Source organism: Ilyonectria robusta (assembly GCF_021365365.1).
Source record: "Ilyonectria robusta strain PMI_751 chromosome Unknown BGZ61scaffold_50, whole genome shotgun sequence".
In the NCBI taxonomy this organism is placed as follows: Eukaryota; Fungi; Ascomycota; class Sordariomycetes; order Hypocreales; family Nectriaceae; genus Ilyonectria; species Ilyonectria robusta.
This window is the reverse complement of record NW_025764484.1, coordinates 1-27,749: the sequence shown is the minus strand read 5'-3', so window position 1 is coordinate 27,749 and position 27,749 is coordinate 1. Positions and strand designations below refer to the sequence as shown.

Sequence of the window (27,749 nt, the reverse complement as noted above, 5' to 3'; positions counted from 1 at the left end):
AAAGGGCAGTCTGCGCCTTGTTAGAAGCCCCACAACTGCCTTAATATAGGCTTGCTTATTAAAACAGTTACGGAGAGCAGCCTGAGATAGACGAGAGACGATATACGAATCGATAGCGCCAGACGAAACACCCGAGGCAAATGTACTAGATGGAGTATCATTTGCACCTCGCTTGCTCGTATAATGGCCCGGTGAGCCGTTTCTGCATGGTGTATAGCGTTGCCAGGCACTCGATTCGACCATGGAGGATTCTGACAGTGAAGACAAACGTAAGCACGATGTCCCTTAGTCTTTCTGCGCTTCGGGCCAAGCTCTACTTGGAGGTGTTTATCGGGATAATCTATATAGAAAAAGGCGTTGAAATTCCATGAAAGTTTCGATGCAAACGAACCGATAGAAGCATTGTTAGTCCATGAGACTGATATCTCAGAAGCCTGAGAAGCCATAAGTGCTAATAAGCAGTATGTTACTTACTGCATGGCATGTGGTAACTAGAGTTTTTTTTTTAAGAACTAATCAAGAGATTGTTGGGTAGAGAAATTGGTGCTGGCATGAAGTGTACTTGGAATGTGTCACATCCAACAGACCAAAGGGTCATACATTTGATCAAACTGGAAGGAAGGTCTTCTAGCTGCTCAGACAGGCTATTCAGACCGGCAGCCCGGAAGTCCGGACTTCCCGTCAGAGGTTGGTATCACCTATCATCTCCTACGGAGATTATATCTAATTTGAGCCAATCAGGAACCATCTTCCTTATATGAATATGCATGAATATGGATAGGTAAGTACATATTATATTCATAAATTATATGGATATGAATATGAATATATTCATGCGTAACGTATATGATAAGCATACGGCGCATCCAAGTATACAACGCACTTAAAATCTTCACCTTAAAGCGTGATTTTAAAAGAATTTCTAAAATTCGAAAAATAATTCTATGAAGCTAAAAGTTTATATATATCTTAATTAATAGGCAGGCTATATATAGAAATTTTCTTGGATTTTTTTAAAAAATTACTTATAAAGTAATTAAGAAAAAGCTTATTTACACTGTGTACCTCCTAGTTTTTCTATATAAAACTATTATTTAAAAATCTAGGAAAAATACTCCCTATCTAACTATTTTTTAGGAAGTTTAAAAATAATTTTTTTAGATTTTAATAAATCATATAACTAGCGCATTTTAGAAAATTTAAAGTCAAGCGTTTTAGCTGCACAGTAAAACTGCGCCGCATACTTGGATGCGCCGCAAGCTTATCATATACGTTATTCATATAAGACCTTATTTGAATATTAATATAGCCATGTCTGCTCCTGGACCTCCACCTACTGGACCTGAAACCACCCTCGGCCGAGCTCTTCATCCTATCCTAAAATATTTACTCCTCGCTAAGATAGTTTGATTCAATTTTATACAGAAATGGTTGTGATTGGTGCATTAAAAGATGATCTTACTGATTCAGATGACGATTTGGAAGACAGAGAGGATATTGATGGATATAGAATAGAGCCTTATTGGCTTACTGTTGTGTTCCTTATCCTGTTATCCTGTTATCTTATCCTGTATCCTGTAATCTGTATTTTTCTTATCTTGTTCTGTTCAATATGTTAAGGGATTTCTTAACATGTTATACAGGTTGCCCATGTATGCAGGGGCATGAAGCCAGAGTCAGGGTTGATGTTAAGGTACGTAGCGTTCTGGTTGTCCAGGTCGGCCCGGTCGGCAGACTGAGTGCCTATGCGGTAAAGGACGAGCGGGACCTCGATGAGCCCTGGGATGGGAGGAACGGACTGCTAGAAAACGGGATAATCTGCCGGGATTGTGATAGAGGACCAAGGCGGGAATTCGATTTTCTCGACATCGCACCGGGCGATGACGGCTTGGATGGGGCCTGAAGGTCTGTGTGCTGCCGTCAAAGTGGAGTGTACAGAGGCTAGAGCAGGTGGCAGGGTTGCTTTAGGCACAGGTGCCTGCTGAGACACCATCTCTGGCTCGAAATCCGTATCTATGTTGTCCCATTTCGAGAGGCCTATACGTGCCATGGAATCGTCATAAGTCTTCACAATGATTGAATACTGAATTCAATCTGCGTGAAAGGTTAGAAAAGACACTGAATTGCGAGACGGCAGAGCAGGACCTGAAACACCCCGGTCTTCTCTAACGCTCGGATTACTTAACGCCCAATGCCCTCCAAGCCATGCAGTAAGCTTCGTTCCGAAAGGCATTGGCGGGCCCGCAGGGACCGGTCTCCTGTCTCACTACAACACACCATCTTGGCCACAATGCGCCACAAGGACGGTCTGTGCGGACTGCTACTGCTACTGCTACTGCTTACTGCTACTGTAATAATCTCCACTCTGCCGCCAACTTTCAAATAAATTTGCGTCGACAGATTTGTGCCTGCCAGGCCGATAAGAAGCCTCCATGGTCTGCGGTAGTACCAGGTGATATGTTTACCATGTTGATTCATCCCTAGCCTACAGTAACAATAACAGCCGCGACAAGTGTCGCTAATTCAACGTGTTAAACCGGTTTTCCGCACAGATGATATTTGGCCCCGTATATGTAACAGGGGAAGGGTAAAGCTGATACGCCACGACGTCCCTCTTTGTTACGCCCCGCAACACAAAGGTACCTTACTCGCTGCTTCTCACTAACTTCGTACGCACCCATATTGGCTCCAATGCGCCACAAGGACGGTCTGTGCGGAAATGCGTTCAACACTTTCAGGTTAGCCCATCATCGAATCCATCACGATGGGTGTGCGGCTTACGCCATCCGAGTCACCGTGCGCCCAGGTAACTCGCTGTGAAGTGAGCAGAGCCCTATAACTACCAGAGTACTGCTTTGGTAAAAGGCACTCGCCTAGATTGGTACCGTTGTTGTTCCTTCGCCCCATGAACCCTACATTGATGCTCGCTCAGCCATAGAGAGACTCGTTGCCCACCATGAGTGCTTCGCCCTCAATATCTCCAAACGACTCACAAGTGTCGACCATCATTGCCGTCGTTAGCTGCGTCGTCTTCGTGGCTTTCCTCGCTGTGGCTTTGCGGGTCTATGCCAGGGCCGTCTTAATCTCACAGTTTGGCATGGACGATTATGCCAGCATCGTTTCCTTTGTGCGGCTCCCCATGTTTCCACCTTACTTCCACCTCGTCAACTAACGCCACATAGGTGTTCGTTTTTATCTGCGGATTTTTTGTTGCATGGAGTGAGTATCCAACCCCGTCGTCATGTCTTCCCTGTCCTGACAGCCTCAAGATACGAGGTTTGGCTTCGGTACGCACGTCGACTTTCTCACAGAGGAGCAGATCCAGGCGTACTTGAAGGTGAGTCAAGAAGCCCATAGAATTCAGCCGATGTCCTGCTCTGACCTGTACCGATATACCAGACATTCTACATCTCGGTAGTATTCTACAACATAGCTATGGGAGCTATCAAGACAACCTTCCTGCTGCAGTACTACCGAGTCTTCGCTCGCCCGATGGTCAGAAATGTCATCATCGCCGCCGGAGTCGTCATAGGTGGATGGAGCACGTCCCAGATCTTCCTCGCTATTTTCGCCTGCACCCCAGTGTCCGCCTTCTGGACCGGCGAGGGCACTTGCATAGACAACCTCCCGGCTTGGTATGTCAACGCTGCCGGCAACATCATCACCGACTTGATTGTCCTCATTCTACCTCTGCCCGTCATAAAAAAATCTCAACCTAGCCAGCCATCAAAAGATCATCCTCTTGGGCGTCTTTTGCCTGGGTTTCTTGTATGTATCTTGCCCCGACGAACGCAGGATCGTGAACACACCCTTTGGCTAACGCACCCACCTTAACACCAGCACCTGTGCCATCTCCTTTGTTCGTATTCGCTTCCTCAAGCTGTCGCAGGACTTTACGTGGACGAACGTGGAGGCTGCTGCTTGGTCTATCAGTGAGCTCTGCTCCGCCCTGACATGTGTCTGCTTGCCAACGCTCCGGCCTCTCATTTCCCACCACTTCCCTGGGCTCCTCAGCAGCCGTGGGACTTCATCACAAAAGACGCCTTACCCCAACCCGGGGTCTGGGGCTGCCAGCACGGGGCCTGGTGAACTCGGACCTGGTGACCGATCGAGACGCACCTTACAGAGGACTGAGAGCAACGACGAACTGTACGGCACGCTCTTTAGCCTGACGCGCTCCGATTCAAGCCTAGAGGGTCAACATGACAGCGTGCCGTCCGCGTCATCCAAGGGGATGGACAGGTTCCGGCCGGATCGCAATCTCGCAAAGGTCACGACATGCATCATTGGGAGCCAGAGCTGGCCCCAAGGCGGGAAGCGGATACATGAGAGCTCCATCGAGATTGAACTCGAGATAACGCAGGCCGTCTCTCAGGAGACTCAAAATAAAGATTTCTCTTAGCAATCCTTAGTTCCCAGGTAAATCCAGGTGGGAAAGTGATGTATGACCTTGTGGTGGTGTAACTACTAATGGCATGTAAAAGTCTGAGCGGTGACTGACCCAGCCATTGATGTAATAGACCCGGCTTTCAACTAAGGAAATAGGTAGGAATTGCTAAAATAGTAACAGCAGTTTTGGGGGGCAGGGCTGCTATCTCAAAGACCTGGCCTGGAATGACCATAGGTTCTGAAGTTGTAACCGCCATCTGGAACTCATCCTCCTTTCTCAACCCTTTCTAACCTGACTCGCTCGCCTCCATTCCCCCCCCCCCCCCCCCCCCCCTGCCTCCCCGGGTCTGTGTCAGCCGCTGCCTTTTCCGGCCCATGCTCGTATTTGTATGCGGTCTGCTCCATCAATCAAGGCACGCAACCAGCCCATGCTCACCAGTACCCAACTAACCACTCGGTGGTATGTTCCAATACGATCCACAACCCCGCCCCCCGTTCCTCGAAAGACGATAGTATTTACATGTGATTCATGCAGCCTGATCTTGAATTGGTTAACATGGGAGGGGAGCACGGTCGTCCAAGCGCATGCGCCATGTGGGACAAGATCTTCACGCAGATCCGCCCTACATCCGGTCGATCAAACACAAGCTTTCGTCGCACCATACTACTGCTTATCTTACAGTGCTAGTTCACCCCCTGCTAAGTCAGAGTCAGGGACAGAGCGGATCTTGGAGCCTTAATCTGAAGGAAAGGGGGCTGATGTTGAAGTGCGATGTAAATAATAAAGGCGCAGCTATGAGAGTCTCACGTAACGGACCTTAAGGGAGGCGGTGACTGAGCTTGGAAGTTTAAAAAAAAAGAGCTACCTGTTAGTATTATAAGGCAAGCTGCTTACTCGGACGACTCCTGAACATATAGAAAGAGACGATCGATGACTAACTGGACCTGCTTCATTCGGTCCTGAGCATCCCCCCATCAGAGCAATCTCCTAGCAAGTGGTTGTGGGCTTGGAGGAGAGTTTGTATGTCGGTTGAGCGACCCCTCCTTTCCTAACCCTGGTGACGCCTCCGTTTTTTTGAAATTCCTTCTTTAATTCTTCTGCTCCTCTGATGGGAAGCACGAGTACTTGCTGATGTCGCACTGGTCAAGATTTCCAACCTCCTCTGCAACAATTTTGCCATTAAACCGACTGCATTCCCTCTGTCTTGCCATTCTTTCTAATGTTGTCGGATCAAAGTAGATGGGATCATCACTTTTCCCAACGATAGGCACTATACTTGCCAATAGGCCTCTCTAAATGCTGTAGGAAGCGTGAAGCACCAGCCTAGCCAAGAACCTTCGCCTATTCTGTTGCCTCACAATGAGAGACAATCGCATCTCCTTGGGAACACCGAGTTTTGAGATTGGGTTCTCGCTGACTCTCCAGATGGCCTTGTGTCTGACAGGACTACCCACCATCGATCCGTGTACCAAAAGACGCCCCACCTGCTCCCACGACCTTTTCTGACTGACTTTACCTATGGAACTCATTACGGCCAGACCCCTTCCAGATAGCGACAGTTCGGTTGACATTTCCAAGTTGACCATGGAGACAGGCCCCTCATAGAGTTTCAGGTGCATTTCCGGAATTGCCGGAGGGTGTATATCGTCGGAATCACTATCCTCGCTAGAGTCTGCCATAGAAGAGTTGACAGGAGCATCTTCGAATGTGACTGCAATGGTGGCCTGCCTTATCCGCCAGACGAAGTGACTCGGTTCATTGTTTCTCCCGCCGCCGTCTGTCACGGGGCTCTTTCTGACTGCAGTTAAAGCTTATAATAGAGATAAATTTATTACTCCAACATCTCTTAGAGCACCAGCATAGAGACATTGAATAATTACAATTTAACCCTCTCACTATAGTTTGACATCAGGTTACCTCAGCCTCGTCTCTCCCGTTGTGCGGTGACGAATAGACGTCCCTCCCAAAACCCTTCTTTCGCTACCCTCTTCCTGCAGTTCTTCATTCAAAGAATTCATATGAACCAAAACTCGGTCTCGAATGGCAACTGACTTCCCAGATACCGCAATAAAATGCCCATCCCCATCTGCCATCAGTTCAACGCTGGGAGGGTCGAGCATATATCCAGGTCTCGACTTTTTCCCATCCCTCTCTGATGTGGCATATACCAAGTTTGCTAAGAACGTGTTGGACCAGTGTGAATCCGCAAAGAAAGCCAGCGCAAGCCATGCGGCTCCCGCGAGGAGCAGAGTAAGGATGCTTAGAAGGAGCTGCAGGCCGGATATAGCAACAGTCAACTTCTCAACACTGATCATGACCAGGGCTGGATCGACGCTGACTATATAGCCCCTTGCGACAAGCAGGCCTTCCATCGTGACCAACATGTTCCGAGTCCAGGACATGACGCTGTCATTGAGAGACTCTGAGCTGACGTTGGAGCGGCCATTGCCAAGGCCATCTATAATCAGAACAGCGGCAGTGTCTACCTGGCCAAAGAACTTGTTACTGTTGTTATCGGTTGTAGATCCGACGCAATCAGTCTGGGTGATCCTTCCACCAAACGCCTCGTTCTGGAATGATCCACGGCGGCATTTCCCAAATGGCGTTGGTGGCTTGTCGATGGTTTCAGATCTTAACAGCGTGATGTTGACCGAAGCGAAGCTGATGAGGGAAAATAGGTCGTCCCCGGTACTGCCGAGTGAGACAGTCAAATAGCCCCAGCTAGACTGAAGCACCGTGAGATTCCCGTTATCAGCTGCATTGACTCCGAAATGGTAGCTGAGGTTTCGATCCTGCGCGCTCATGATATCTTCCACAATCTGGTCCATGAGCAGGTCGTTCCCGTGGGTCTCATTTATGCTCCAGGTCCGTCGTACCAGATCACCAACGTCCTGCGCAGCAAATGGAACTCCCGGATTGGTCAGCATGGTGACGCGAGATACATACTCAACAAACGTATGACGTCTGGTCCCCTTGGTCACGGTAAAGACCTGCATCATAGTCGCAGACCCGCCACCCCGCCCGAAGGAAAACCAAATGTTGTCGGCCCTATTTGGGGTGATGTATCTTGAATCGAGCTTCAGGTCCGACTCGTCGTCCCAGTGTACCTCGGGTCTCCCAATGATGCCGTTCATTATGCTTTGTGAGAAGGTGTTGTTGAAGGTGCAGTTCCAGAGGGCCGAGCCTCCGCCGAAGTGTATGCACATGGGAGGGAACTTTTGGCCATCAGCCTCGACGGGCTCTGGCAACATGGCATAACTATCTGGTGAAACAGAGAAGCCGTCGTCATCAAGCCAGATTCGCGCCCCGACGTCATATTGTCGCGTCGGTGTCATGGCTTCGGGAGATCCCCTTTGAACTTCACCAGTCAAAGTGTAGTTCAGGCCTGGCTTGAAAAGGTCAGATCCCACAACCTGTGCGAGCGTTTCCTCCGTCCCTTGTAGGGTACTGGGATCAAGATCCAGCCGGATAATGTAAGGGGAATCCCAGTTGCGCAAACTCTCATACTGGGGGACTGTGACATTGGATGCCCTGAAGATGTATCCTGGAGAATCCAATGCCCAGAGTAGGGTCCCATAGAGAGACGCAAGCGTGCTGAGAATGCTGAAGAGGAGAACGATAAAGCCGGCGCGGGAGATGCCACTGGACGAGAGGAAGAGCCAGCGTTGGATGTAGTCTTCGGCGAACATAAGGTACGATGTGAATTGATTAGACCGCGCGGCAAGGAGGGAGAAGAGTTTGTAGATGAATAGCGCCATGAGAAGCTCCGCGGATTTGAACACCATGGATTTCACCGCATTGTGCAGTAGGGGTATCGAGGATGCGATAAAAGTGGACGATGACTCTATCATAATGGCGATCTTCTGGCGAAACGGATGGGAATGTTACTGGATTTTGATGGACGTGCGGCGTGGCTGTTAAGGTATATATATTGGCCCGTACTTTGGTAATTACCCTTCTCCTTACCCTTTTATGCCCTCTTACAATCAGGCTTCCCCAGCCCTCGCTCGATATTTGCGGTGGCGCTCGCATCGTGACCAACCGACATGGCGACAAACTATGGACCCAAGCATGCCAGCCGTGCCTGCATATGAGACTAACCATTCGGTGAACAGGCTAGCTTGCAGCGCTTTGCAGAAAATGGTTATGGGCAGGTGGAGATTGCTACAGGAGGCTCATTCCACGAGCGAGTCCTCTATTTTGTGGCGTTCAGCGCTCCGTGATGACATGTTTGTCACTTATGGAGCGACTTTTCAAGCACGCGATGGTTATTTGGCCAGGGGCGGCAATGGATATAAATCGGGGGCGCTCTAACTGATACAAGGTTCCTTTTTCTCTCTGTTTATATTGAACTCACTGACCGTGAACCGTTTAGCAAGGCTCATCAACCTGTACGACAGACCCTCATTTAGATTAACCTACCGATCGGGCACAGCCGAGTCTCCCTTGCAAGGTGCCGAGGCTCGGTAGTTATTTGTAGTACATGCATGCATGGCCCTGAGAGAAACAATTGTTCAGTCCTACGCCACAACTGAAGCCGACAGAACAGCGGCTGAGAAACACTGCAATTGATGTCCAAAACAGCATCCCGTTTTGCCGGGCGTCAAAGCGCAGGAATCACTGCGGGGTAACTTATGCCGTCTAATCACGGAGCTGTACGGAGTAGGGCTGCACAAATGAGGCAACAACGCTAATACTTTTAGGAATCAGAGGGAACTGGCTTGGAAGAATCAGAAGAAGCATGCCCAGGTGAGGCAGAGCCAAAAAAAAAAAAGCAACAAATGACACAGACAAAATGCGTACTAGGGGGGTCTCGTCGTTTCTCTTCAGCTCAACCCCCCGTTCGTCCCTCACGGGGGGTACGTTGACTAGCCAAAAGTCCGGCGACTCGCCAAATTTTAGGTACATTGCCTCACACCTAAAAACTCATATTAAGCAGTGTATTTTTGCGGGGGATTTTTTGAACAAGTCACAGATTTTTTTTTTTGGAGAAGGTACATAAATTTATTAGGATGTATACCTATTTCTTAGGTATTTGGCTAGTCGCCGAACTTTTGGCTAGTCAACGTACCCCCCGTGAGGGACGAACGGGGGGTTGAGCTGAAGAGAAACGACGAGACCCCCCTAGTAGGGGGGTCAGGGGCAAAAGTAAACAAAAGAAAGCAACCAGCTTAGGCCTACCTTTTGAAGCAACACATTGGCCGCAGTGTGAGCGCAAACGCACAAATCTGCATTGATCATTGTTCTGACGCTTTCGCACACCATGTCTGGCTTGTTATCGATCCCGGTGGAGACTGTCCATCTTATCGCAGCATATCTTCCCATCGACGACCTGTGTGCACTCCGGCTGACGTGCCGAGATATGAACGCGGAGACTCTTGGATGGTTTGCGCGCCGATACTTCCACACACGTTATGTCATGCTGGAGAGGGAGAGCCTGAACACGCTCATCCGCATTTCGGAGCACCCACGTTTGGGACCGGAGGTGCGTACTCTAGGCTTCTGCACAGAGCGCCTCTTGGAGCCGGATGACGGTCTCGAGGAAGAAAATAGCTTCTGGGAAACTGTGGCCGGAGATATGGCCGGAGATTCGGACTCCGATGAGCCCGACGGTTGGCTCGAATGGGAAAGGGACGCCGGTCTGTGGCCTGGAGATGATGGTTTCCTGGACCAATCCGCTGCGGTCATAAGTCGCCGGTATTTCGATGATCAGGAGAGCTTCTTCTCAGGTCCGGATGTCGCAGCCCTGACGCGAGCCATGAGTGGGCTCTACAACTGCAAGACCCTTCTTCTGACAGACGCCCATCCTCCGTGGGGCGCCGTGCGTATGGAAAGGGAAGTGGGTGAGCTAGGAAGAGGCCTGGCGCACGACGCGATTGGCGATGAGTCGTTTGTAAAGCATGTCATAGATGTCATGCTTACGGCCGCCAGAGAAAGCCAGCTTCCTGTCGAGGAACTATGCATTGAACTTGGAAAGGAAAGCAAAATCTCGGCCGGTGACCCCATAAGCCTACATCTGCTTGATTCGCCGCCGGAGAGTATAGCGAGGCAGCCAAATTCGAATCACCTTATCGGCCTTACGACACTCAAGCTGATTGCGAGCCCCGTTATCGAGGATGAGTCCGAAGAGGATGAAGCGGTTCCCGGCTGGCCCCGGAACTTTTCCCGTTTCCTTGGGCTCTTTCCGCAGCTTTCGCACTTTTCCTTGGCTTTCAGCGGCGATTTTGACTATGGCATCGCGTCATCATGCCTCCTTGACGTGTTATCACTTCCCCGGCTGCGGAAACTGGAGCTCACCCGAATTGATACTGTCGAGGCGCAACTAACCGGCTTTCTTCTTCGCCACGAATCAACATTAGAGGAGATCGTTCTTGATAAGGTGAAAATGACCGGGAGGATTAGCTGGACGACGCTACTGGAGAAGAGCAAGCAGATGCCGGGCGTTCATAGCATGACTCTGAAAGATTGTTGGCTGTTTTCTTGCAGTCGGCCAGGGTATATGTATGATTATGAACTGGAAACAGTCTGTATGCGGAATGAAAAGGACTTCGAGCATGCAATAGCAATGGTAGAGGGGCTGGGCACGGTTTGGGACGTGGAAGAATAGCTAGGCGAGCGTTCTAAGGCAATCTTCTGCAACTAAGCTTCATCCACGCGCGAACAACAAGTACTAGCGATGATCTACTTTCGGGCCGCGCGTGCTAGAAACTGAGCTCTCTGAGCTCCCGACCGGTCCGCATCCCTATACCAAAGGGAGAAACGGTTCGTCAAGGTATCCAGGGCAGCCGATGATAGTAACGCACCCTCGTCCTGCCCTGACCCTATTATAGACTCCACCTATTGCCTTGCCTAGTGCATGGCCTAATGGAGCCCAGAGGTCATCGTCTCCAATCCAGCAGGCCATGGGAAAACAACATCTACTCTCGGGGACCGCTCAAAATAGCATAAACCGAGCCGCCAACCCTTAGTATACAAACGTGGGACAATATTCCCGGCATCTTCCACGTACCCCTTATGCTGGACCTCCAGCGATACGTGGCGATCAACGTCATTGGTATCATTACCGTTGGAACCTTGGAATTTGGGACGAAAGGCCGTGAAGATAAGCACGGACTCGCTTCCTTGGCTTTGGCCGACCCCGTCCCCACCGCCGCAAATGAAAACAGCCCTATACGGGGATGGCTGACCAGAAGGATCCCAGAGAGATCCCAGCCTAAGCGTCATTCCACTATCGATTGCATCAACGAGCTCTGAACCCATCATTCTCATGTATCTCTCAGAATACGATTCATTATCAAAATAGCCTTGATCACGCTCTGAATCGAGAGACAGACATCTTCGAATGCGACGTTCAATAAGAGAGTATCCAAGAGACCTCAATTTATTCGCGAGTTGGGTGAGTCGTTTCCGCTCCCGCAGCGTTAGCTTGCCCGTTGGGTTGTCTACCCATGCTGTTTGTTGATCAACGTCATGCGAGGTAATCGCTCTGCCAAGCTTCCATAGATGACCCTTGGTGAATATGCCATCAGGTGTAAGTCGGACATGAGGAAATCGGCAGCCTTTGTTAAACGAAAGACTTCGCTTGTTCAAGGGGGAATAAAAGCCTTTGAAAGACTGTACCTTCAGAAATTTCGACACAGTCATCTGGGAAGGCGACTCACAGGATCTGCCGTTAGAAAGAATCTCCCCGTTTAGAAGAGACATGACCAACATCGAAAGGCTGAGGCTGTGTTTCTTCCGTTGTAGTTCTTCAACGTCAAGGCGCACAGGATACTGGCAGCAGTTGGCAACAACGGCGAGACGGTCCCAGGGCTTTTTCACGTTTCTATGCTCAATGTCCGAAATGATAGTCGGGGTCATCGATTCATGCTTCTTCAGAGTGATGGTATACCTCCCAGCAGTGGTCAGAACATGACCGATTGCCTCCCTCTCCGCTGGGGTCTGAGGCTGAATGCCCTCAAAAGCCAAACAAAGACGCGTAGCCTCGTAAGAAAAGCTGACGGAATTGATGCAAAGTTCTTCGTTTATATCACTGAAAAGATTAATGAAGGAAGAACGCTTCTGCCTCTCCAGTGCAGGTACGTGAGGAATGAGGAGATGCATCGCAGTTCCTGCGCGATAGCTCTCCTGAAAGGTCCAAGTTCTCGTCCACCACAGGTCGCTCGTGATATCTTTTAGTAGCGTGAGCGCGTTTCCAGCCTCTTGCCGACTTGTTTTCTCAGAGAGTCGAAACCGCGGTGCCTGCCGATGCTGGGTAACCAGTTCGCCACCAAGGATTCTCGCCAGAAGCATCATATCGAATCGAGAGTGGAAAGATCTCTCGAGTAAGGCGACCGGATGGTTGCTAAGCTTATAGATAAGATCCATGGCCTGCAAGGCGTGGCGCTTCTGATTGCACTGCGGATGGATGCACGGGGTCTGGTTGCAACTCCGCTGCTTGATAGTGTGCCTATCAATCCACAAAAGATTCAACTGAAATCTTCTCATGTATTTAATGATGCGATCAAAAACGCAATCTCGAACAGGTGATCGGAATTCCCGTGCTCTATCCCTCGTTTGCACCATGTAGCCGCCGACTTTCGGGTTTTCATCATTGGACGAGTCCCAGGTGTACGACAGAGCGACATAGTCATGGTCCTCGATGGCGTTGATCCAGTGACGTGACAACAGAAAGGACTGATCCGGCGCGGGGCGAAGACACTCAAGGTTCTTTATGATGGATAACTTTTTGTCTTGTGCCAGTGTGCTGTTCTGAATATCGAGCATGAGAGAGACGATGGACTTGCCATGATATCTGGTGATGTCGAGGAGAGTATTATTGATGTCATCACGTTGTGTGGTCATTTTAGTGAAACTCGGCGTTTATGGATAAACTGAGATCTGGTTTGAATCCTGAGACTCCGTGGAGATCATGTTCGTGCGGGATTTTGAATAAGGCTTTGGTTCTCCAGTGGTGACACGAGGCAGCATGTTCTACCTTACGATTGCATTGCGTCAGCAGATGCACGGAGTCGCACGTGTGTAAAACTGATTGGTGTGCGCCGGCTGGTGTGCGTCGACTGGTACTGTGGCTATGTAAGCCGCTGCTGACCAACCTCTCACCGTAGATCTGGAGACGTGTTCTCGCGTTCTTGGAGCGTTGGCATGCCATCTTGATTCGTAGTTGTACGCGAGGATTCGAGATTTGGTCGACAATGTTACGGCAAGCTCGCCGGCCATGCGAAAAGATGCGAAGAAATCTTCACACTCTACAAGAATGATGAGACCACCAAATGGCTTAAAGACGCGCCAGTACAGCGATTTACAGCAGCTTCTTCGCAACTTCTTTTGTCTTCAAGGCGCAAATGATGGTCATTCATTCATGTGGGTGCACCAGAACTAATGACTGACTTCTCTCAAGAGTCCCGTCGGGCCGGGCGGGACGGCAGGGAAGTAGAGCAAATCATCCTACATAATGCGGCCTAGAAGCCGGAGCTAAACTTCCAGCTGCATCCAGACGCTAGTGCCAGACAAGTCTATTGATGAAACAAAAAGGTGGATTAAGATTGTTGAAGGTCTAAGTTCTGTGTCTGTGTGAGGAGCACAGCTCATTACGTAGTATCCACATCCCAGCCACCAGCGGATCGGACCATCTTAGTCATCCGGTCTCAACAAGCCAGATGGCGTAGGTCGTCGTGTGCTTGGTCCAACAAATGGGAGGTCTTCTAAGGAATGTCCTCCGCAGACTTTGCACAGAGATTGCCGAGAAGCGCTGAGCGTGGGCGGCCGTCGTTGGGTGGCAGGGTGGATCTAGTTTCGGAAATGAAAATGCAATTCCGTCCAACTAGTACAACTATTTGTTAAAGCGCCCTCTTACTAAAGAAACAGCAGCTGACGGCTTCTTCTTCCGAGATGAACATTTTACAAGTAATCGCGGACACGCTGTTGTGATCAGGATCCACAATGCCAAGAACCATCAGGCTACAGCAAGGGAATGACGTCCCCTCCCGGACCCAATGTCACGTCAGGATGCATACCCAGGTAGACTTAACCAAGTTTCAGTCTTCATAAACAGAGAAGGAGTATTCTATGGATATCTAATCATTTAAATAAATTTATTGAAATAGGGTTATTGTTAAATCCTACTTCAAAAAAACTACATGGCTTCCCCTCCTGCAGATTTTAGCGTAAAGGGTTTACCCGCTGTACTTGTAAAAGCATTAGATTTGACCATTTTTAGGGCTTATTTGGTTAATTATAAAACTTGCCACTTCTCCAAGTTGCCAGTTCAGCCGTTAGCCCATTGCGTATTGTGTGAGGCGAGATGGGAAGCTCGATTACGACCAATGAATAGATAACGTATGCCCGACTTGGACTTGATGCTGACATGGTGTGCGGGGTAAGCGCTACCCACCGCTGCAGCCTTCCGTGTCACCTCACAACTGAGGCAAGATACTAGGCCGACAGCCAATGATTCCCCATCTGGTCCCTTCACTACCCTGTCGTAATTCTCCTCTCGCGCCGCTAAGTGACTCGCTGAGCTGAACAGACGGCTTCTTGGCTTTCAGGTTGCTCGCCCGCATTTGTTTGTCCGTCGCAAGTGTCACCGAACGCCTGATGGCGCTGTGTCTCCGCCGCTCCGTGGTCAGCTGCCCGTCATTAGGCCCTGTCTAGCGTACGCTCAAATCTGCCTTGCTCATAAGACTCCAAGCAGGCCGTTTTTGGGTCTGCGACAGGGTTAGCATTAAAACCGAAAACGGCAATGGATCAACGCTGTTTTCTCTTTCCAAGGGGTAGTGTCATTGGCCCAAAATCGGGAACGGGGCCGGTTCCTGACTTAAATCATAGAGTAGAAAAGTACTAAATTAAGAAGACCCCTCCGGACAATAACAGTGAGACACGTGTTGTTTACGCTGATCTGCTGGTGTTGACACTCGTGAAGTGCTTGAGCATCGTGTCTCGGTGCTTTCAAGGGGACGGCCCGGAAGAACCTAATCCGAAATGGCTCCAGAACAAGGGACAGTTTCGTCTTAGTGCCTGGCATTCAGGTTCTGCCACACTTGCCCGCCTTCGTACATCAAGGGGCAATGTCTGGACTCGGCCTCATACATCAGCCAGCCATCGACCTTCATGTCGCTCTTTCTCCTCATTATCGCTATGATCATTGGAAAAATACCAGCAGCGAAGCCGATTTTAATATCTTGGTAAGGCCTTTGCAATGCCTTTGGCAGTCAACGCACCTGAAGCTAATTCACATTAGTCCGACTTCTCGAATGCCTTGAGTGAACGATTCCTCGCCGTCCGATCGTACACCCAACCACATGATGACACAGCCTTTTCGATTTCGTTGGACGGGCCAAGGTCATGACGAATGTGCCAAGAACACGTTTGATGCCACTAACTGGGATGCTCTGCTTGACGTCACAAGAAAGTCGAGCGGCGATGCCGAATGTCTCTTCGAGGGCGACTTCCATGCTGGCGGACGTCACATCGTTAGACGCATTGTGGTCCCAAGCAAACGGTGCAGATGGATCGCGCGGCTACCAATCATGCCTTCATCGAACACAAAGTCGAACGGCAGTTGGTGGACAAGAGAACGACAGTTCACGATGCAGAGCGAGATTGCGACCATGAAACACATTGCTAAGACTACCAACATTCCGGTACCCGAGGTTTTTGGATATAATATTTGCTTGGACGCGAATCCCGTCGGCCACCCTTACATATTGATGCATTGCATCGAGGGAAATATGATCTTTGATCTGGGTGGTCCGGGAGTGCTCAACCCTGAGCAAAGTGAGAGACTGCACCAGTCGATAGCATCGATCCAGGTTTGTTGACCAAAGCTTGCCGTATCGACTGCCCTAACGCAATCAGTGCCAACTGTTAGATGCATCGCTAAACCAGATCGGCTGCCTGACATTGGATTCCAGTGGCAATATCGGCATCGGGCACCTCCCCGCGGCCTTCGGCTTTCAAGGTCCATTCAGCCTGCCAGCCGATTATTTCTCGTCCTGGGTCGGCCAGAACCCAAAATTCAAAAATCTGACACGCCTAGATGATCTCAGTTTAAAGCACGCCACGCAATCCTTCCCCGAACGCCTCAAATCAATTCTCCATAAACTCAACAACAATGGAGTGTCTGGCAGATACCCAATCATTCACCCCGACTTTTTTATGCATAACATTCTATTGAACGACGAGTTTGAGGTGGTTGGCGTCATCGATTGGGAGCACGCTCATTCTGCCCCAGTTGGCGTCTTCGCAGCGCGGACAAATATTTTTGTACGGTTCGATACCGCCAACGCGACACTGGGCTGGGACGATGAAGGAGCACAGTACGTGGCGGATATTGAAGCGATTAAAAATTCGGATTCAGCAGACAAACTGTCCCTGGCGTTAACAAGCCCCTTGGCTATCTTGGGATTGTGTATGCAATTGTATGAAGAAGGAAGAGCGATTCCCTTCGACAGAGCTATGGATAGGATCGAAAGAGAGCTTGATTGACTGGCTATTAACCTCCTGTTGCCTTTCTCCTTCTAACCACGGCAAAGTAGACATCACTGCATCGACCCAGGGACCACACGTCTTGTGAGGCTGCGAGCAAAATAATCAGCGAGCTGAGATTGCCAAGGGGATGCTTGCCCATACTTGTCTTTACTCTCTTACATGGTGACACACGGGGCATGCATCTCCTCTTTTGATGTTTGTCTCGGGACAATAAACGGGTCTGGTGCATTGGCCATAAAGACTGAGAGGCATTTTGAAGTGTGCAAGTACAATAGAACTTGATAAGTAATTGTGATAATCAAGTGTCCTGTCTGATCAAGAGGTGAAAGTTCGAAGAGGCCTGTACTGGTAGGCCTGTAATTCGAGGGAGGAAAAGAGGTTTATAATGGGAGCGACAGTATGCACGCTCAGTACACGCGGTAATAACAGGGTACATGATTGAACGTTAGCGGTTAGAAGAAGAGGTTGGGTCATGCAGATGATTCCGCAAAGGGTAGGTTGTAAGGGAGGTAACACAGCGCTAGTCGAGACGATCAGCCTGTTGCTCCGTGTGAAGAATTGCCCATGCTCGGATGTGCACTCAAACCTATTGGAATCGAGGCCCTGAGGGTTGTCAACACCTATGTTGATGGGGCAAGCGTGAGTCATTGAACCCTGAGATGGAATCAGCTGGCCAGTCGGCTCTTGCCCGTTGGACGAACCAGACACGGTGCCCTGCAAGTTAGGCCTGAAAAGGACAAGCCGTTCCGCCTCATTTCATGATTGGATCAGCGGTCTCCACAGCCCTTCTTGTCGGCTGCTTCCTCTCTTGGTCAAGGGCGGTATGGACCGTGAATTGGCTCACTTTTATGTGAATGAGCCTCACGACTCTGAAGCTTGGGAAAGGCGGCCCGCGTTGTTGCAACCAATGCCCATTTTTCGATGCGGTATGTGCAGCATTAATCTGAAACTGGAAATGCAGTTAGTTTGACCTAGATACGGGTCCAGAATATCTTCCAACAAGCTTGGGGAATCCAGGTCTTCACCATTCTCCCAGGCTTGCTGGACCATCTCCTTGCAACCTGAGACGAGCGGGGTCATGCCAGTCGGGCACCGGAGTCGGTCCGGCGCTCCAACGGATGTCCCCCGCTTTCGTGACCCCGGTTGCGGCCTGTGGCCCGGATACCTCGCAGTCGGATTCAAGCATTTAGGCGCCTCCGCAACAGAGCGAATGAGCACGTCAATATCTCTAGCGCATGCCTAACCAATGGCTGTCACTCTGAGCAAATAGTCGAATCAGGCGGCCATTCTCTCTTTGGTCAGTTAGCCAGCCATTGGTCGGCAATGATGAGGGCCTGCTTGAGACGAAGCTTACTGGCCCCTTGGCTTGGATCTATAACCGCTCACTGGCCTCATGTTGGGTTGCAGTCATCCCACTTCGCCTCGCCGCGTCATGCGGCGACAATGCTCGTGGCGGGATTACGTCTACGTATTTCCAGTTTTCGGCTCAGGCTATCCAATCTGCAGGTGGGAGGTGGAGCCTGACTGGGTGGTTGCAAGAAATGGATGATACCTCGACATTGTGGGTAGCCGACAGGATGGACAAAACGGTGTTTGATAACGGTTAGCAATAAGATAAGAAACGGGGCTGATAAAAACAGTAATCGATTGTGGCTAATACTCGCCGCCCGAAGGCCCCGGGTAGCTGCTTTCGCTATGTACTCCTCATTTCGTAACTCCAAGTCCATCACCAGTCCCAGTATCTTGCCGCTGTTTTGGCGGTGATCGCTTGGCCTTTGATTGTGAGCAGGCTTTTGTCGGTGCGTTCGGGATTGCGCGTGAAGTGTATGATGACCGTTTTGCTTTCCTCAAACGTCGCTCCGCTCCGTCTTTCCCACTCTAGTGTTTTGTCGATGATGGCCTCGATGCCTCCTCGGTTTTTTCTGCTGTCGGTCCCGTTACCCAGGCCGAGCAGTAGCCGTTTACCACCATTGTTGCGGACCGGTTGGAGCAAAAGGCGTCGATCGATTTTACCAACCCCTTAAGGACGCCTCTAGCTTCCAGTCTCTGCAGTAATCGATCCTTAAACACCCCGTTATAAGCTCCCCGCATGTCGAAGCTTATCAGGCCGAGCACCTTCCAGTCACGCCATGCTTTGTAGATATGTTCCTGGAGGAACAGGAGTGCCTGCTCGGCCGATCGTTGTTTCCTCCCGCCGAAATGGTTTGTAGGTAACAGTCTAAATGCCTCTACTGCGTACGAGATCCTGTCCGCAATGACTGCCTTCAGAATCCTGTCTAGCGTCGATAGAAGTGAGATCGGTCACCACACCTTGGCTATCTTGTAGTCTTTATTCCCCGGCTTCTTGAGACTCACAAGTTGATGGACCCGTTGTACCAGACGCACTCTCGCCGCATGGCCCCTAGTTCCGTTATGATCTCCGGTATGGTCTCAAGACAAAAGCCGCGCGAGTGTCGACTTGCGATCAGGGCAGACTGAGAGCAGACAGACTTCAAGCGACACTACTGATTCACCAGCAGCGACGACGAGTATCATTGCACTTCATGTAATGCCTGTTTGAAAACAAGACCAAATCTCACGAAGGCAAAGCAGGAACAAAGAATAGACAGAAACACAAAACTTAACAACAGTAATGAAACAAAAGATATACTACCAGGCGTTAATTGTCAAACTAGACTATCCTCTAACCCTTGTCCTGCTGTGCTGTATCGCCCAAAGAGTCCCTCTCGCGTTTTTGTTTTGGTTTCACTCTCACCGCTTCCTCCCCCTCCAAATATACAACAGTATAGACGGGAGTTGAAAACTCATTACGTCGTCGGACTTGAAACCTGGTGATGAGGCGCTGGTTCCACACTTGGGGCCAGGGGTTGACCGTGTGCACCAAAAAGCTGAGTGCCTTGCGAGACGCTGCTAGGGACGGCAGCCACTGGGGATGAATGCTATGGAGTTTGAGGAGAGAGATTGGAAGATGCATGTCTGGTTCAAACGGGCACAGTTTGGCACCGACCACGGCTTGTGCCAAGCATGCACGCCTAACATGGCGCAGACATCGTGGGCAGTGTCCCCTGCAAGCCTGGTCTTACTCATTGCCGCCTTTTTTTTCTTTTCAATAGCCCGTGCTAGTGCCGGCTTCCAAGAGCATCTCCGCGGCGCTAGTTGAATCACTCGACGGACAAAGGCCCCTAGTCATACTGACGCCACTCTAGAAGTAAGGCTGAGGAAACCCGGCCCCCGTACATGCCCGTAGTTTTCCCCCGAAAGCTCAGCACAGGTTGGGCGCTACAACAACAGTGTACTGCGCCAACAGCATGATCGATGCTTGCAGGATGGGCAATCTTGGTAGCCCTGTTTCGCAGATACTGGCAGTGGTGTGAGGGGTGACCCATCTCAGAGATCGCTCTCAGCCCAAGCCAGTCAAAGTTATCGACTGTTGGGCAGAACGAGTGAGCAGAAGAAGCAGAAGCGATGCTATGGAAGGAAGAGTGATCCGGAATGGGCGAAAGAGCGTATAAGCGCAGGCGCTTGCAGGGCTGTCAAGTTGATAAGACTCGTCTATACCATGACTGGGTTCAGGGTGATTTGCTAGAGAGTTACATCACGTCCTGGAATACCTAGTCGCGAATTTTCAGCGGATGTGAACTGGGAATTACGAAAGTTCAAGGCAAGGTAGCTTTAGGGTAAATTGCCAGAACCCTGAGTAAATTAATTCGTTACGACCTATGCTTTATGAGAGAATGCTGGGTGATCGAGTCTACTGAGGATATCCACCCTAGCCTTTACGCACAGTTTCAAGGCAATGTAATTTGTTGTATAAAGTTGATTTCTACTCAATGATTTAAGTCGGGAACATTGCAAAGGGAAAGAGAGTCAAGGATAAATACACAAGGGGCGAGGCTGGAAGAAATGCTCCTCTGGGCAACAGCCTATGATAGGAATTGACCGCTTCCTCAACTCGGGTTTTACTGCTGGCGCGTTCTTCTACTCAGCATCAACCCAAAACGAACAGTACTGTCCCAGCCCCCATACCCCGGTCACGCCGATGGCACGCAGAGGTGTTAGAGCGATAGAGACGAGTTCACCGACGCGAGTGCAGTCACGTCGCCAACACAGTGCCAACCTATGTGCTTACTTCGACGCATTTCCCAACATCCAGGGATGACAATCCATTAGTGAGTAATCAGGAGGCTGGGCTGCCGAGAGTGGACAACCCTTGTTACATATCGGAGATGGCTCGTCTTCTTGGCGGTCCTTCCCCTCAGAGTCTCTACGGGGCCGGGGTTAGCGAACGGTGGACACGCACCTCGTTCAGCCGCACTAATGGTCGTATCCCCGTCCGGACTCATCGTTTCCGCAGGCACTTCATACTAGTACTCAATCCGCGACCCATTCATGTCAAGTCACTTAACCCGGATATACGCCAAGCTTACATGCGAGAGCTCTTACGTAGTAGAGTCGAACCGCGTCTACGCCAACACTGACCGGGGGTTGGTGTTAGCCTGCCCCACCTCACCGCTCGGCCCAGTTCAGCGTCAAGACTCCGTACGCTACAACAAATTGTAGTCGCTCAATTTAGCCACACGAATCATTACAGTGGCACGTATCCCGGGTCATCGCAAGTATGTGTCTGTTTCCACCAAAAGAGTTCTTGCTTTTGTCGGTTTGTTGGGACTAGTCCGCCTCACAATTCGACATCCTTACTTCCAATGCACGGCAATCACAGTCAATTGCTTTATTTGTATGTGATTATCTTTGGGCATCAACACATGCTGATTACAGATATGCGTGTACGGCGTATACAGTGTGTACGGCGAATTCAAGTTGACTTCACTTTCGAGTGCGTTCAGCGACAGGTGCACACGTCAGTTGATCTCAACTGTCGCAAGGATACTCCAGCCAAAATTTAAAGAAGAGGACAGTTTTGCTGTTATGGTGTTCAGGCACTTAGGGCGCATACCATGAACATTATGTAACCAGCGTACTCTGTACATGGCGTCTGGCTTATGCCAGGTAGCCCGCGGTACGCCTACTTGCAAAACTGACACGGCTAGTTTTGTCAGTTTCCACGCCCACGACAACCCTCCTCGCCCAAAACGCCCGCAACGCCCGCAACGCCTGCCAAAAGTTTCAGGAACCCTGGGCCTGGAACCCTGGAGGCCCAGGGTTCCTAACTCAGGACCAGAATCTAACAATGTACTACGTAGTATGTTGGATCATACCCTAGCAAATCTTGCTCCGTTGGCCAGGCCTAGAATGTGTTTCTGCCGTTGCTGCAAAAGGAAAATGGCTCGGAGTGGTCGGTCCGTGATAGCAAAAATTTTTCACAGCAGGGCCACCAATTTCCGTGGGACAAGGAATGATGTTGCATGGCTTCCGCCTCTGTTGGTCGGCATGTGGTTGTGCACAGGTCCAGGATGTGTGCCTCAAGCTGAGGAGAGGAATGCAGGGATGGGAGCGGGTGCATGCATGGGCTGGTCTGAAGGGTGTGGGTATCTTGAGGGGTGTGTCGTGACGAGGGATGTGAGATCGGTCAGCATGGGTGTCTTTCGGGGTTAGGCCAGCGTGCTTTCGGCGGGCTGTGAGTCCAGGGTCGTCTGAAAACGCGCTTATCAGGACCTAGCTTGAGGGCGCAACAGGTGGGGAACCCCGGTGGCTCTAGCGTTCCGTTACTCTATCGATCTGGGTCCCGGGGCGACATGCGGCAGCTACCCCACCCCACATCGTTGCATCGCATTTCATCCAGCGGAAACAAAAATATCCGGAGGTTGCAGTGGCTGCTGACGCTGCATTAGCATGGTTGTGGCAAGCCTGTGACTGGGATCATGGGCAGCTCCTCATTTGACCTGGTATCACAATGTGGGTGAGGATCACGATGCAGGGGCATGGCAACACGAATGGACAAACTAAAATACTACGTCACCCCATGCACATTGGAGCGGCGATGGGGTGCATGGGGTAGCCTCAGCCGAAGGCTGTGTGTCCGCGGGCCGGGAAGCTATTACTACTACTGCATTATCTACGTACTGATCCATTGCCATGGCCATTCTTGGTATTATGTGACACGTACGGATTCCGTGTGAGTACCTGTCGTTTCCTAAGCTCCTGATCCCTCATCTTCATCTTCATGCCATCCGGGGGAGACCCGTAGACCAGGTGATTACGATCAAATGGTGCATCCAACATCAGACCCTCGAGCGTTTTCACGCGAGAGACAGCCACGTAGCTTAAACCAGTCTGAAAGTCCCGGCAGGACAGATCTGTAACTATCATGTCTTCGGTGATGCTTTGTGACTTGTGCACGGTAATTGCGTAGCATACGATCAGGGGAAACTGGGTGCGAGCGCAGAGAGTGGCTCCGATGAGGAAGTCCCTCTCCACTGGGAGAATCGGCACAATCTTCCTGCCATCAGCGGTGGTCAGGAATACCGGTCCGCTGTATTTGTCAAACTCCATCATGATAACACAGGGAGGGTCTTGGATGGGGTCGGCCCCAGGTGCCCAGCCGATATCGTAAACTGTGCCGCGAGCGCCGTTGCAGAGGCCAACTGGCTGCCAAAGGTTGGACGTCAGCATCAGACGGGAGCCAATGCATATGGGGATCTGCTTCGCAAGGTTGCCCGCCTTGTCATCAGGCGCAGCAGCCGCGCCGGGGCCGACGTTCTTAGCCATGACCTGGATGACTGGCCGGCTGAGGCGGTCGAGGTGATAGTGGTTATATTCGTTCACCTATCTTTAGTGGCGTATACTCGTAAGGCGTTGACAAACCTTGCGACCTCTTGATCGTCTAGTTTTGCCTGTACGCGGCTGGAAAGGAGCTTCCAGGACTCCACAGATAGTTGAAGCAGCCGCAATTCCCCGAGAGCTAGGCGGAATGCCTCCTGATCGTCGCCACGCTGCCGCTGGACAACTTTCAAGAAGACCGATTTATCGAATCGCCTGTATGCGTTTCTGCCCTTGATCTCACTCCCTGAACCTCTTTATCGTAATAAAGCGGCTTCTGCAGCACAGGGGGAAGCTGAAAGAAGTCACCAACCAACAGGATGTTCAGGCCGCCAAAGAACTCTTCGTTCTTATTCGGAAACGCCTCTCGGAGACGGTCATCGATCCAAGATAGCTGACGCAGTCCCAGCATGCTCTTCTCGTCAATGATCAGATACTTGATATCTTTAAGCTTCTTCTGGAGTGGGCCTTATCAATGGCTGAGAGAGGCTTGAAGTCCTTATTAATTGGCAGGTGCAACAGGGAATGCAAGGTAGTGCCCGAAATCTGATTTCCCGCGACGCCCGTGGGCGCGGCACGCCAGACGGGCGTCCCTCTCCCGCCCGTCGCGGCTTGAAGGTGCGCGGAGAGCAGGTTGATGAGGTATGACTTGCCAGTGCCGCCTCCCCCATCTACATGGAGTAACAACTGGGAAGGAGCCCCTGTCAGAAAGTGGCCCATCACCGTGTCGTACACTAGGCGCTGATCTCGATTTAGGGAATCGCGAGCTTCCAAGGGCTGATGGTCCACGTCGAGATTCCAGGGGTTTTCCGCTTTGCGTTGCTTCCAGTAGTCGCCGCTGAGAATGCCGTCGTCGGTATACCGTCCAACGTGGGAGGCCCAATCATAATCGATGTCGATATCTCGGCGGCCGAGGATGTCGATGTCCTCTTCCTCCAGCGGGCGGTCAGGCAGCATGCGGGCGAGTTCATGCCAGTCCTCCTCCACAATGGGCTCCTCATGGAGCTCAAGCTCAAATTCATCGTCCTCTGCCCTCAATTCTTTGTTATCTGGCTCCCCATAATGATCGTCCGCGTGGGCATCGTGGTGCTCTGTGCAGCACTTGTACGCAGTCGCGAAGGAATCGAACCGCTGCCCGCCCACCACGAGCAACTCTTGTGGAGAGCGATGTGGATGAACCATCATCAATTTAACACGGCAGAAGTCGTTAAACTGGGGAGAAGCCTCCATGGACTTGTATCGAGGGAAGTAAGCTAGGACCCTTTGCTTCGCGTTAGCAGCGAGTCTCCTCCACGTCTTGAGATTGTACGATTGCAGGTACTCGAGGTAGGTTACATCCTCATGCTGGTCATTTCGCTCCAGATATTTTCTGTAGCTGCCGATAGTCTCATTGACATCTTCGTCGACGCGATACGAACGTGCATGTTGCTCCAACGGACGGCAGTCGACGGAGACGACCATCCGTGTGCCTTCCTGCAGAGGGATGTTAAGCAGAAGGTGGGAAATCTCCTGCGCCGAGTAATCCCTCTCGGCAATCAGCTTATTCATAAGGCGAGAGGAGAAGGATAATAAGGGCTGGAGGTGTGCCGTATGCGGCAAGACCTGATCTGCAAGTTTGCAGTAAGGCTCAGTCTTCTTCTCAGATTTGCTGCAATACTTCGCAGCGTACGTAATAACCGCCTGTAAGCTGGTGCAAGGAGATATGTCGATATTGGCTAGCCAGCCTAGGATGATAGCAGGATCGAAGTGGTTCATGAGGCTGTCGTTCCGCGCCGCCTCGAAGATGTGGTACGACCTTCCTTCCTTCCTGATAACTGCAGCCAGCTCCCGCAAGGCACGAGGGAAGTCAAAACGACACTCCCTCTCTGGATTGGCCGCGTTGGCCGCCTCGATGTCTGCAGCAGCGCCCTCCATATCCCTCGCGATGTCACCGGTTCTCTTCCTCACACGCAAGCAGTACGTGGTGTTGCACTTGTGGCGCTGGCAACGGTTGACAATTTGCGAGAGCCGTAGGAATGTCATCTCTATGCTTAGGGGATCTACGCTCAGGGATTACCCTCACCCTGAGGCATAGTCCTACTCGGCTCGGGGTTAATGGCAGTGACGTGGAATCCCCACGTGCGTGCAAAAACATCACGAGCGGCTTCGTCCTCCATGTCGGCTCCGGGGCAATTTTCCATCCAGTACAGGCCGTGGTTGTGTGGACTACCACGCCCTTGCCATTCGTACCGATCCCAGTAATCCGTGATGCCGAACTTCTTGCTTAGCACGATATCCCGAAAGAGGCAGTATCGGCGGTAGAAGTGGAAAGCAGCAATGTGGGGGTTCTGCCGCAATAGGCGGCGCGATAGAGCCATCCTCTCCGGCTCGGTGGCGGCTAGCCAGTCGTCATACTGGGGCATGTGCTGGTAGAGACTCCGCCAGTGTAAATCTGCCGGGCTAAACGTGATGAATGCACCAGGACAACCAAGGTTATAGGCGTAGGCCTCGAGGTCCTGCCTCCTTTTGTTCCAGAAGGGACGCGTACCGCGAATAGACACCGCATGCCTTGTGATCGAGTTGATCAGCGCCTGCGCCTCGGGGTCCTCCGGCTGGTGTTCGAGCGCCTGAATAAGTTGCTCTCGCGTGAGCGGCTGCTGTCTCCCATCATGTTGCTTCACGAAGAATCTGGACCGTGAACGTGCTTGTGACCGCATTAGTGTGTTGAAGGCGACGAAGCGGAAGGTCGGGTGGCGTGCAAAACGCCCGTCGTGCCAGCGCATCGCGTGCTCGACGTAATCCTTGTAATCAATGGAGCGTAATCGAGGTTCAACAAAGTCGGCTCTACCGTCAGGAAAGAGGCAGGGAAACGCCAAGGAGAGTAGGGCATGAGAGCGATTGAACTCATTAATGGGTGTGTGTCGTATATTCGGGAGCTGCAGCTCGTGTTGCGCCTGGAAGCTTGTGGAAAGCCCTGAATCAGCTTCTGATTCTCCGGCGAGAATAGACCGCAGAGCATCGAGCTCCGTGTCCTTGGCCAATAGGTCTGGCACTGCAGCCTCGTCCTCCAGGTCAGGCTCTGCCTCCTGATCTTCCTCGGGTCCAACATCCGCAGCCTCCACCTGACTATGGGGGATGGCATCCAGGACATTGCCATCTTGGGGCAATTGATTCAGCCTCTCTTCGTCGATGACGATGCATCGATAGCCAGGATGATGGCGGCGGAGGTAGTCTAGCCATATGACAACCGGCTGGCGGCGAACGCGGAACTGGCGGGTGAATTGCTGGCTAAGAATTGCGTGGGACGACGTATTCGCAGGACGTAGTAATACAATGTTCAACTCCTGCGGCAAAAGCGGAAGCTGGTTGTACACTAAGCCAACCTCGCGGAGAAAGTGAACCACGTGCCCCCGATACTTGTACTGCTGCCCTCGCACAAGCATAATGTTCACGTGGACGTGAACACGAGCAATCAAAGACTCTTCGGTAGGCGTAAGCTGGGGCAATCGGGTCGGTACAGGGCCAAAGTCGAGCTGATTATTCGCTGAGAAGAAATACGGCTCGTCGGGGCGGCGTTTCTCATCCTTTCGATAGCAACGCGCACAAATGCCATCGCAATCGATCTTCATCTGGAACCAACTCTCTTGGCATCGACCGCAAAACTGCATTTGGTCATTGTCCAGCTTTGTCCAGAACTCGCGGAGGATTGCCTTGTCGCGACCAGTCAAGGCGCAAGCCTCAAGGTCTCCATTCCACACCGGGTCTTGTGCGTGAAATACCGCCGATTCTTCAGGTGGAATCATCACTGGACTCCGATACCGTCGTGGCGGCCTCGACGATCGAGTTTGCCTTCGAGATTGTCTCGGCCGCCCTCCTGTACCAGGGCAGGACCACGGCGACCACGCCTTGGCCGTGCGGAAGGCTGCGGTAAGCGATGGCGAAGAGGGCTTCCATCCACGGAATTATTATCGTCGTTCTCGTCTTCGTCCCACTGGGTCGGAATCACACTCCACCCCTAATTGTTTGAGGTACCTCCGTGGTCGAGCAGGCGAAAGGAGTAAGTTGAAATAGTCCTCGGCGTCAATATCAGATTCAGAGAACTGTCCCATGTCATTGCCTTCCTTGGCTATCGCATCCCGTCTTGAAACCAACTCGGTTGTAGTCGATCTCGACT

At 51.2% G+C, this 27,749-nt stretch overlaps 8 protein-coding genes across 8 annotated transcripts; 6 read left to right on the top strand and 2 right to left on the bottom strand.

Moving 5' to 3' along the window:
• Positions 1-2,835: 2,835 nt before the first annotated feature.
• BGZ61DRAFT_466431 (uncharacterized protein) lies at positions 2,836-4,646 on the top strand. Its single transcript, XM_046247675.1, has 6 exons — positions 2,836-3,127; positions 3,183-3,219; positions 3,270-3,337; positions 3,400-3,696; positions 3,734-3,768; positions 3,841-4,646. The coding sequence occupies exons 1-6, from the start codon at positions 2,957-2,959 to the stop codon at positions 4,400-4,402; spliced, it is 1,170 nt and encodes a 389-aa protein (XP_046094886.1). The 5' UTR covers positions 2,836-2,956; the 3' UTR covers positions 4,403-4,646.
• Positions 4,647-6,285: 1,639 nt separating this feature from the next.
• BGZ61DRAFT_434366 (uncharacterized protein) lies at positions 6,286-8,241 on the bottom strand (the record flags this gene model as incomplete). Its single annotated transcript, XM_046243953.1, has 1 exon — positions 6,286-8,241. The coding sequence occupies one exon, from the start codon at positions 8,239-8,241 to the stop codon at positions 6,304-6,306; it is 1,938 nt and encodes a 645-aa protein (XP_046094885.1). The 3' UTR covers positions 6,286-6,303.
• Positions 8,242-9,653: 1,412 nt separating this feature from the next.
• On the top strand, positions 9,654-10,997 carry BGZ61DRAFT_372256 (uncharacterized protein; the record flags this gene model as incomplete). The annotated part of the gene is made up of 1 exon (XM_046242164.1): positions 9,654-10,997. One exon carries the CDS (start codon positions 9,654-9,656, stop codon positions 10,995-10,997), a length of 1,344 nt encoding a protein of 447 aa, XP_046094884.1.
• A 46-nt stretch (positions 10,998-11,043) lies between these two features.
• BGZ61DRAFT_466422 (uncharacterized protein) lies at positions 11,044-13,342 on the bottom strand. Its single transcript, XM_046247674.1, has one exon. The coding sequence runs from the start codon at positions 13,232-13,234 to the stop codon at positions 11,252-11,254; it is 1,983 nt and encodes a 660-aa protein (XP_046094883.1). The 5' UTR covers positions 13,235-13,342; the 3' UTR covers positions 11,044-11,251.
• A 2,182-nt stretch (positions 13,343-15,524) lies between these two features.
• BGZ61DRAFT_188965 (uncharacterized protein) lies at positions 15,525-16,409 on the top strand. Its single transcript, XM_046237785.1, has 3 exons — positions 15,525-15,573; positions 15,630-16,200; positions 16,260-16,409. Exons 2-3 carry the CDS (start codon positions 15,691-15,693, stop codon positions 16,269-16,271), a joined length of 522 nt encoding a protein of 173 aa, XP_046094882.1. The 5' UTR covers positions 15,525-15,573; positions 15,630-15,690; the 3' UTR covers positions 16,272-16,409.
• Positions 16,410-17,641: 1,232 nt separating this feature from the next.
• BGZ61DRAFT_466418 (uncharacterized protein) lies at positions 17,642-18,518 on the top strand. The gene is made up of 2 exons (XM_046247673.1): positions 17,642-17,805; positions 17,867-18,518. Exons 1-2 carry the CDS (start codon positions 17,703-17,705, stop codon positions 18,067-18,069), a joined length of 306 nt encoding a protein of 101 aa, XP_046094881.1. The 5' UTR covers positions 17,642-17,702; the 3' UTR covers positions 18,070-18,518.
• Positions 18,519-20,721: 2,203 nt separating this feature from the next.
• On the top strand, positions 20,722-21,041 carry BGZ61DRAFT_466416 (uncharacterized protein; the record flags this gene model as incomplete). The annotated part of the gene is made up of 1 exon (XM_046247672.1): positions 20,722-21,041. Exon 1 carries the CDS (start codon positions 20,805-20,807, stop codon positions 21,036-21,038), a length of 234 nt encoding a protein of 77 aa, XP_046094880.1. The 5' UTR covers positions 20,722-20,804.
• Positions 21,042-26,955: 5,914 nt separating this feature from the next.
• BGZ61DRAFT_466402 (uncharacterized protein) lies at positions 26,956-27,646 on the top strand (the record flags this gene model as incomplete). The annotated part of the gene is made up of 3 exons (XM_046247671.1): positions 26,956-27,085; positions 27,128-27,418; positions 27,459-27,646. Coding segments are annotated over 3 exons (609 nt in total), but the record flags the coding sequence as incomplete, so codon positions are not given.
• Between the last annotated feature and the right edge of the window lie 103 nt (positions 27,647-27,749).

Bases quoted from the DNA above. Each gene is read 5' to 3' on its own strand.
- BGZ61DRAFT_466422 (XM_046247674.1), bottom strand. From the start codon at position 13,234: ATGACCACACAACGTGATGACATCAATAATACTCTCCTCGACATCACC.
- BGZ61DRAFT_466418 (XM_046247673.1), top strand. From the start codon at position 17,703: ATGGACCGTGAATTGGCTCACTTTTATGTGAATGAGCCTCACGACTCT. The intron at 17,806-17,866 runs GTATGTGCAGCA...ATACGGGTCCAG, and splicing joins AATGCCCATTTTTCGATGCG to AATATCTTCCAACAAGCTTG.
- BGZ61DRAFT_188965 (XM_046237785.1), top strand. From the start codon at position 15,691: ATGATGACACAGCCTTTTCGATTTCGTTGGACGGGCCAAGGTCATGAC.
- BGZ61DRAFT_466431 (XM_046247675.1), top strand. From the start codon at position 2,957: ATGAGTGCTTCGCCCTCAATATCTCCAAACGACTCACAAGTGTCGACC. The intron at 3,128-3,182 runs GTGCGGCTCCCC...AACGCCACATAG, and splicing joins ATGCCAGCATCGTTTCCTTT to GTGTTCGTTTTTATCTGCGG. The intron at 3,769-3,840 runs GTATGTATCTTG...CCTTAACACCAG, and splicing joins GTCTTTTGCCTGGGTTTCTT to CACCTGTGCCATCTCCTTTG.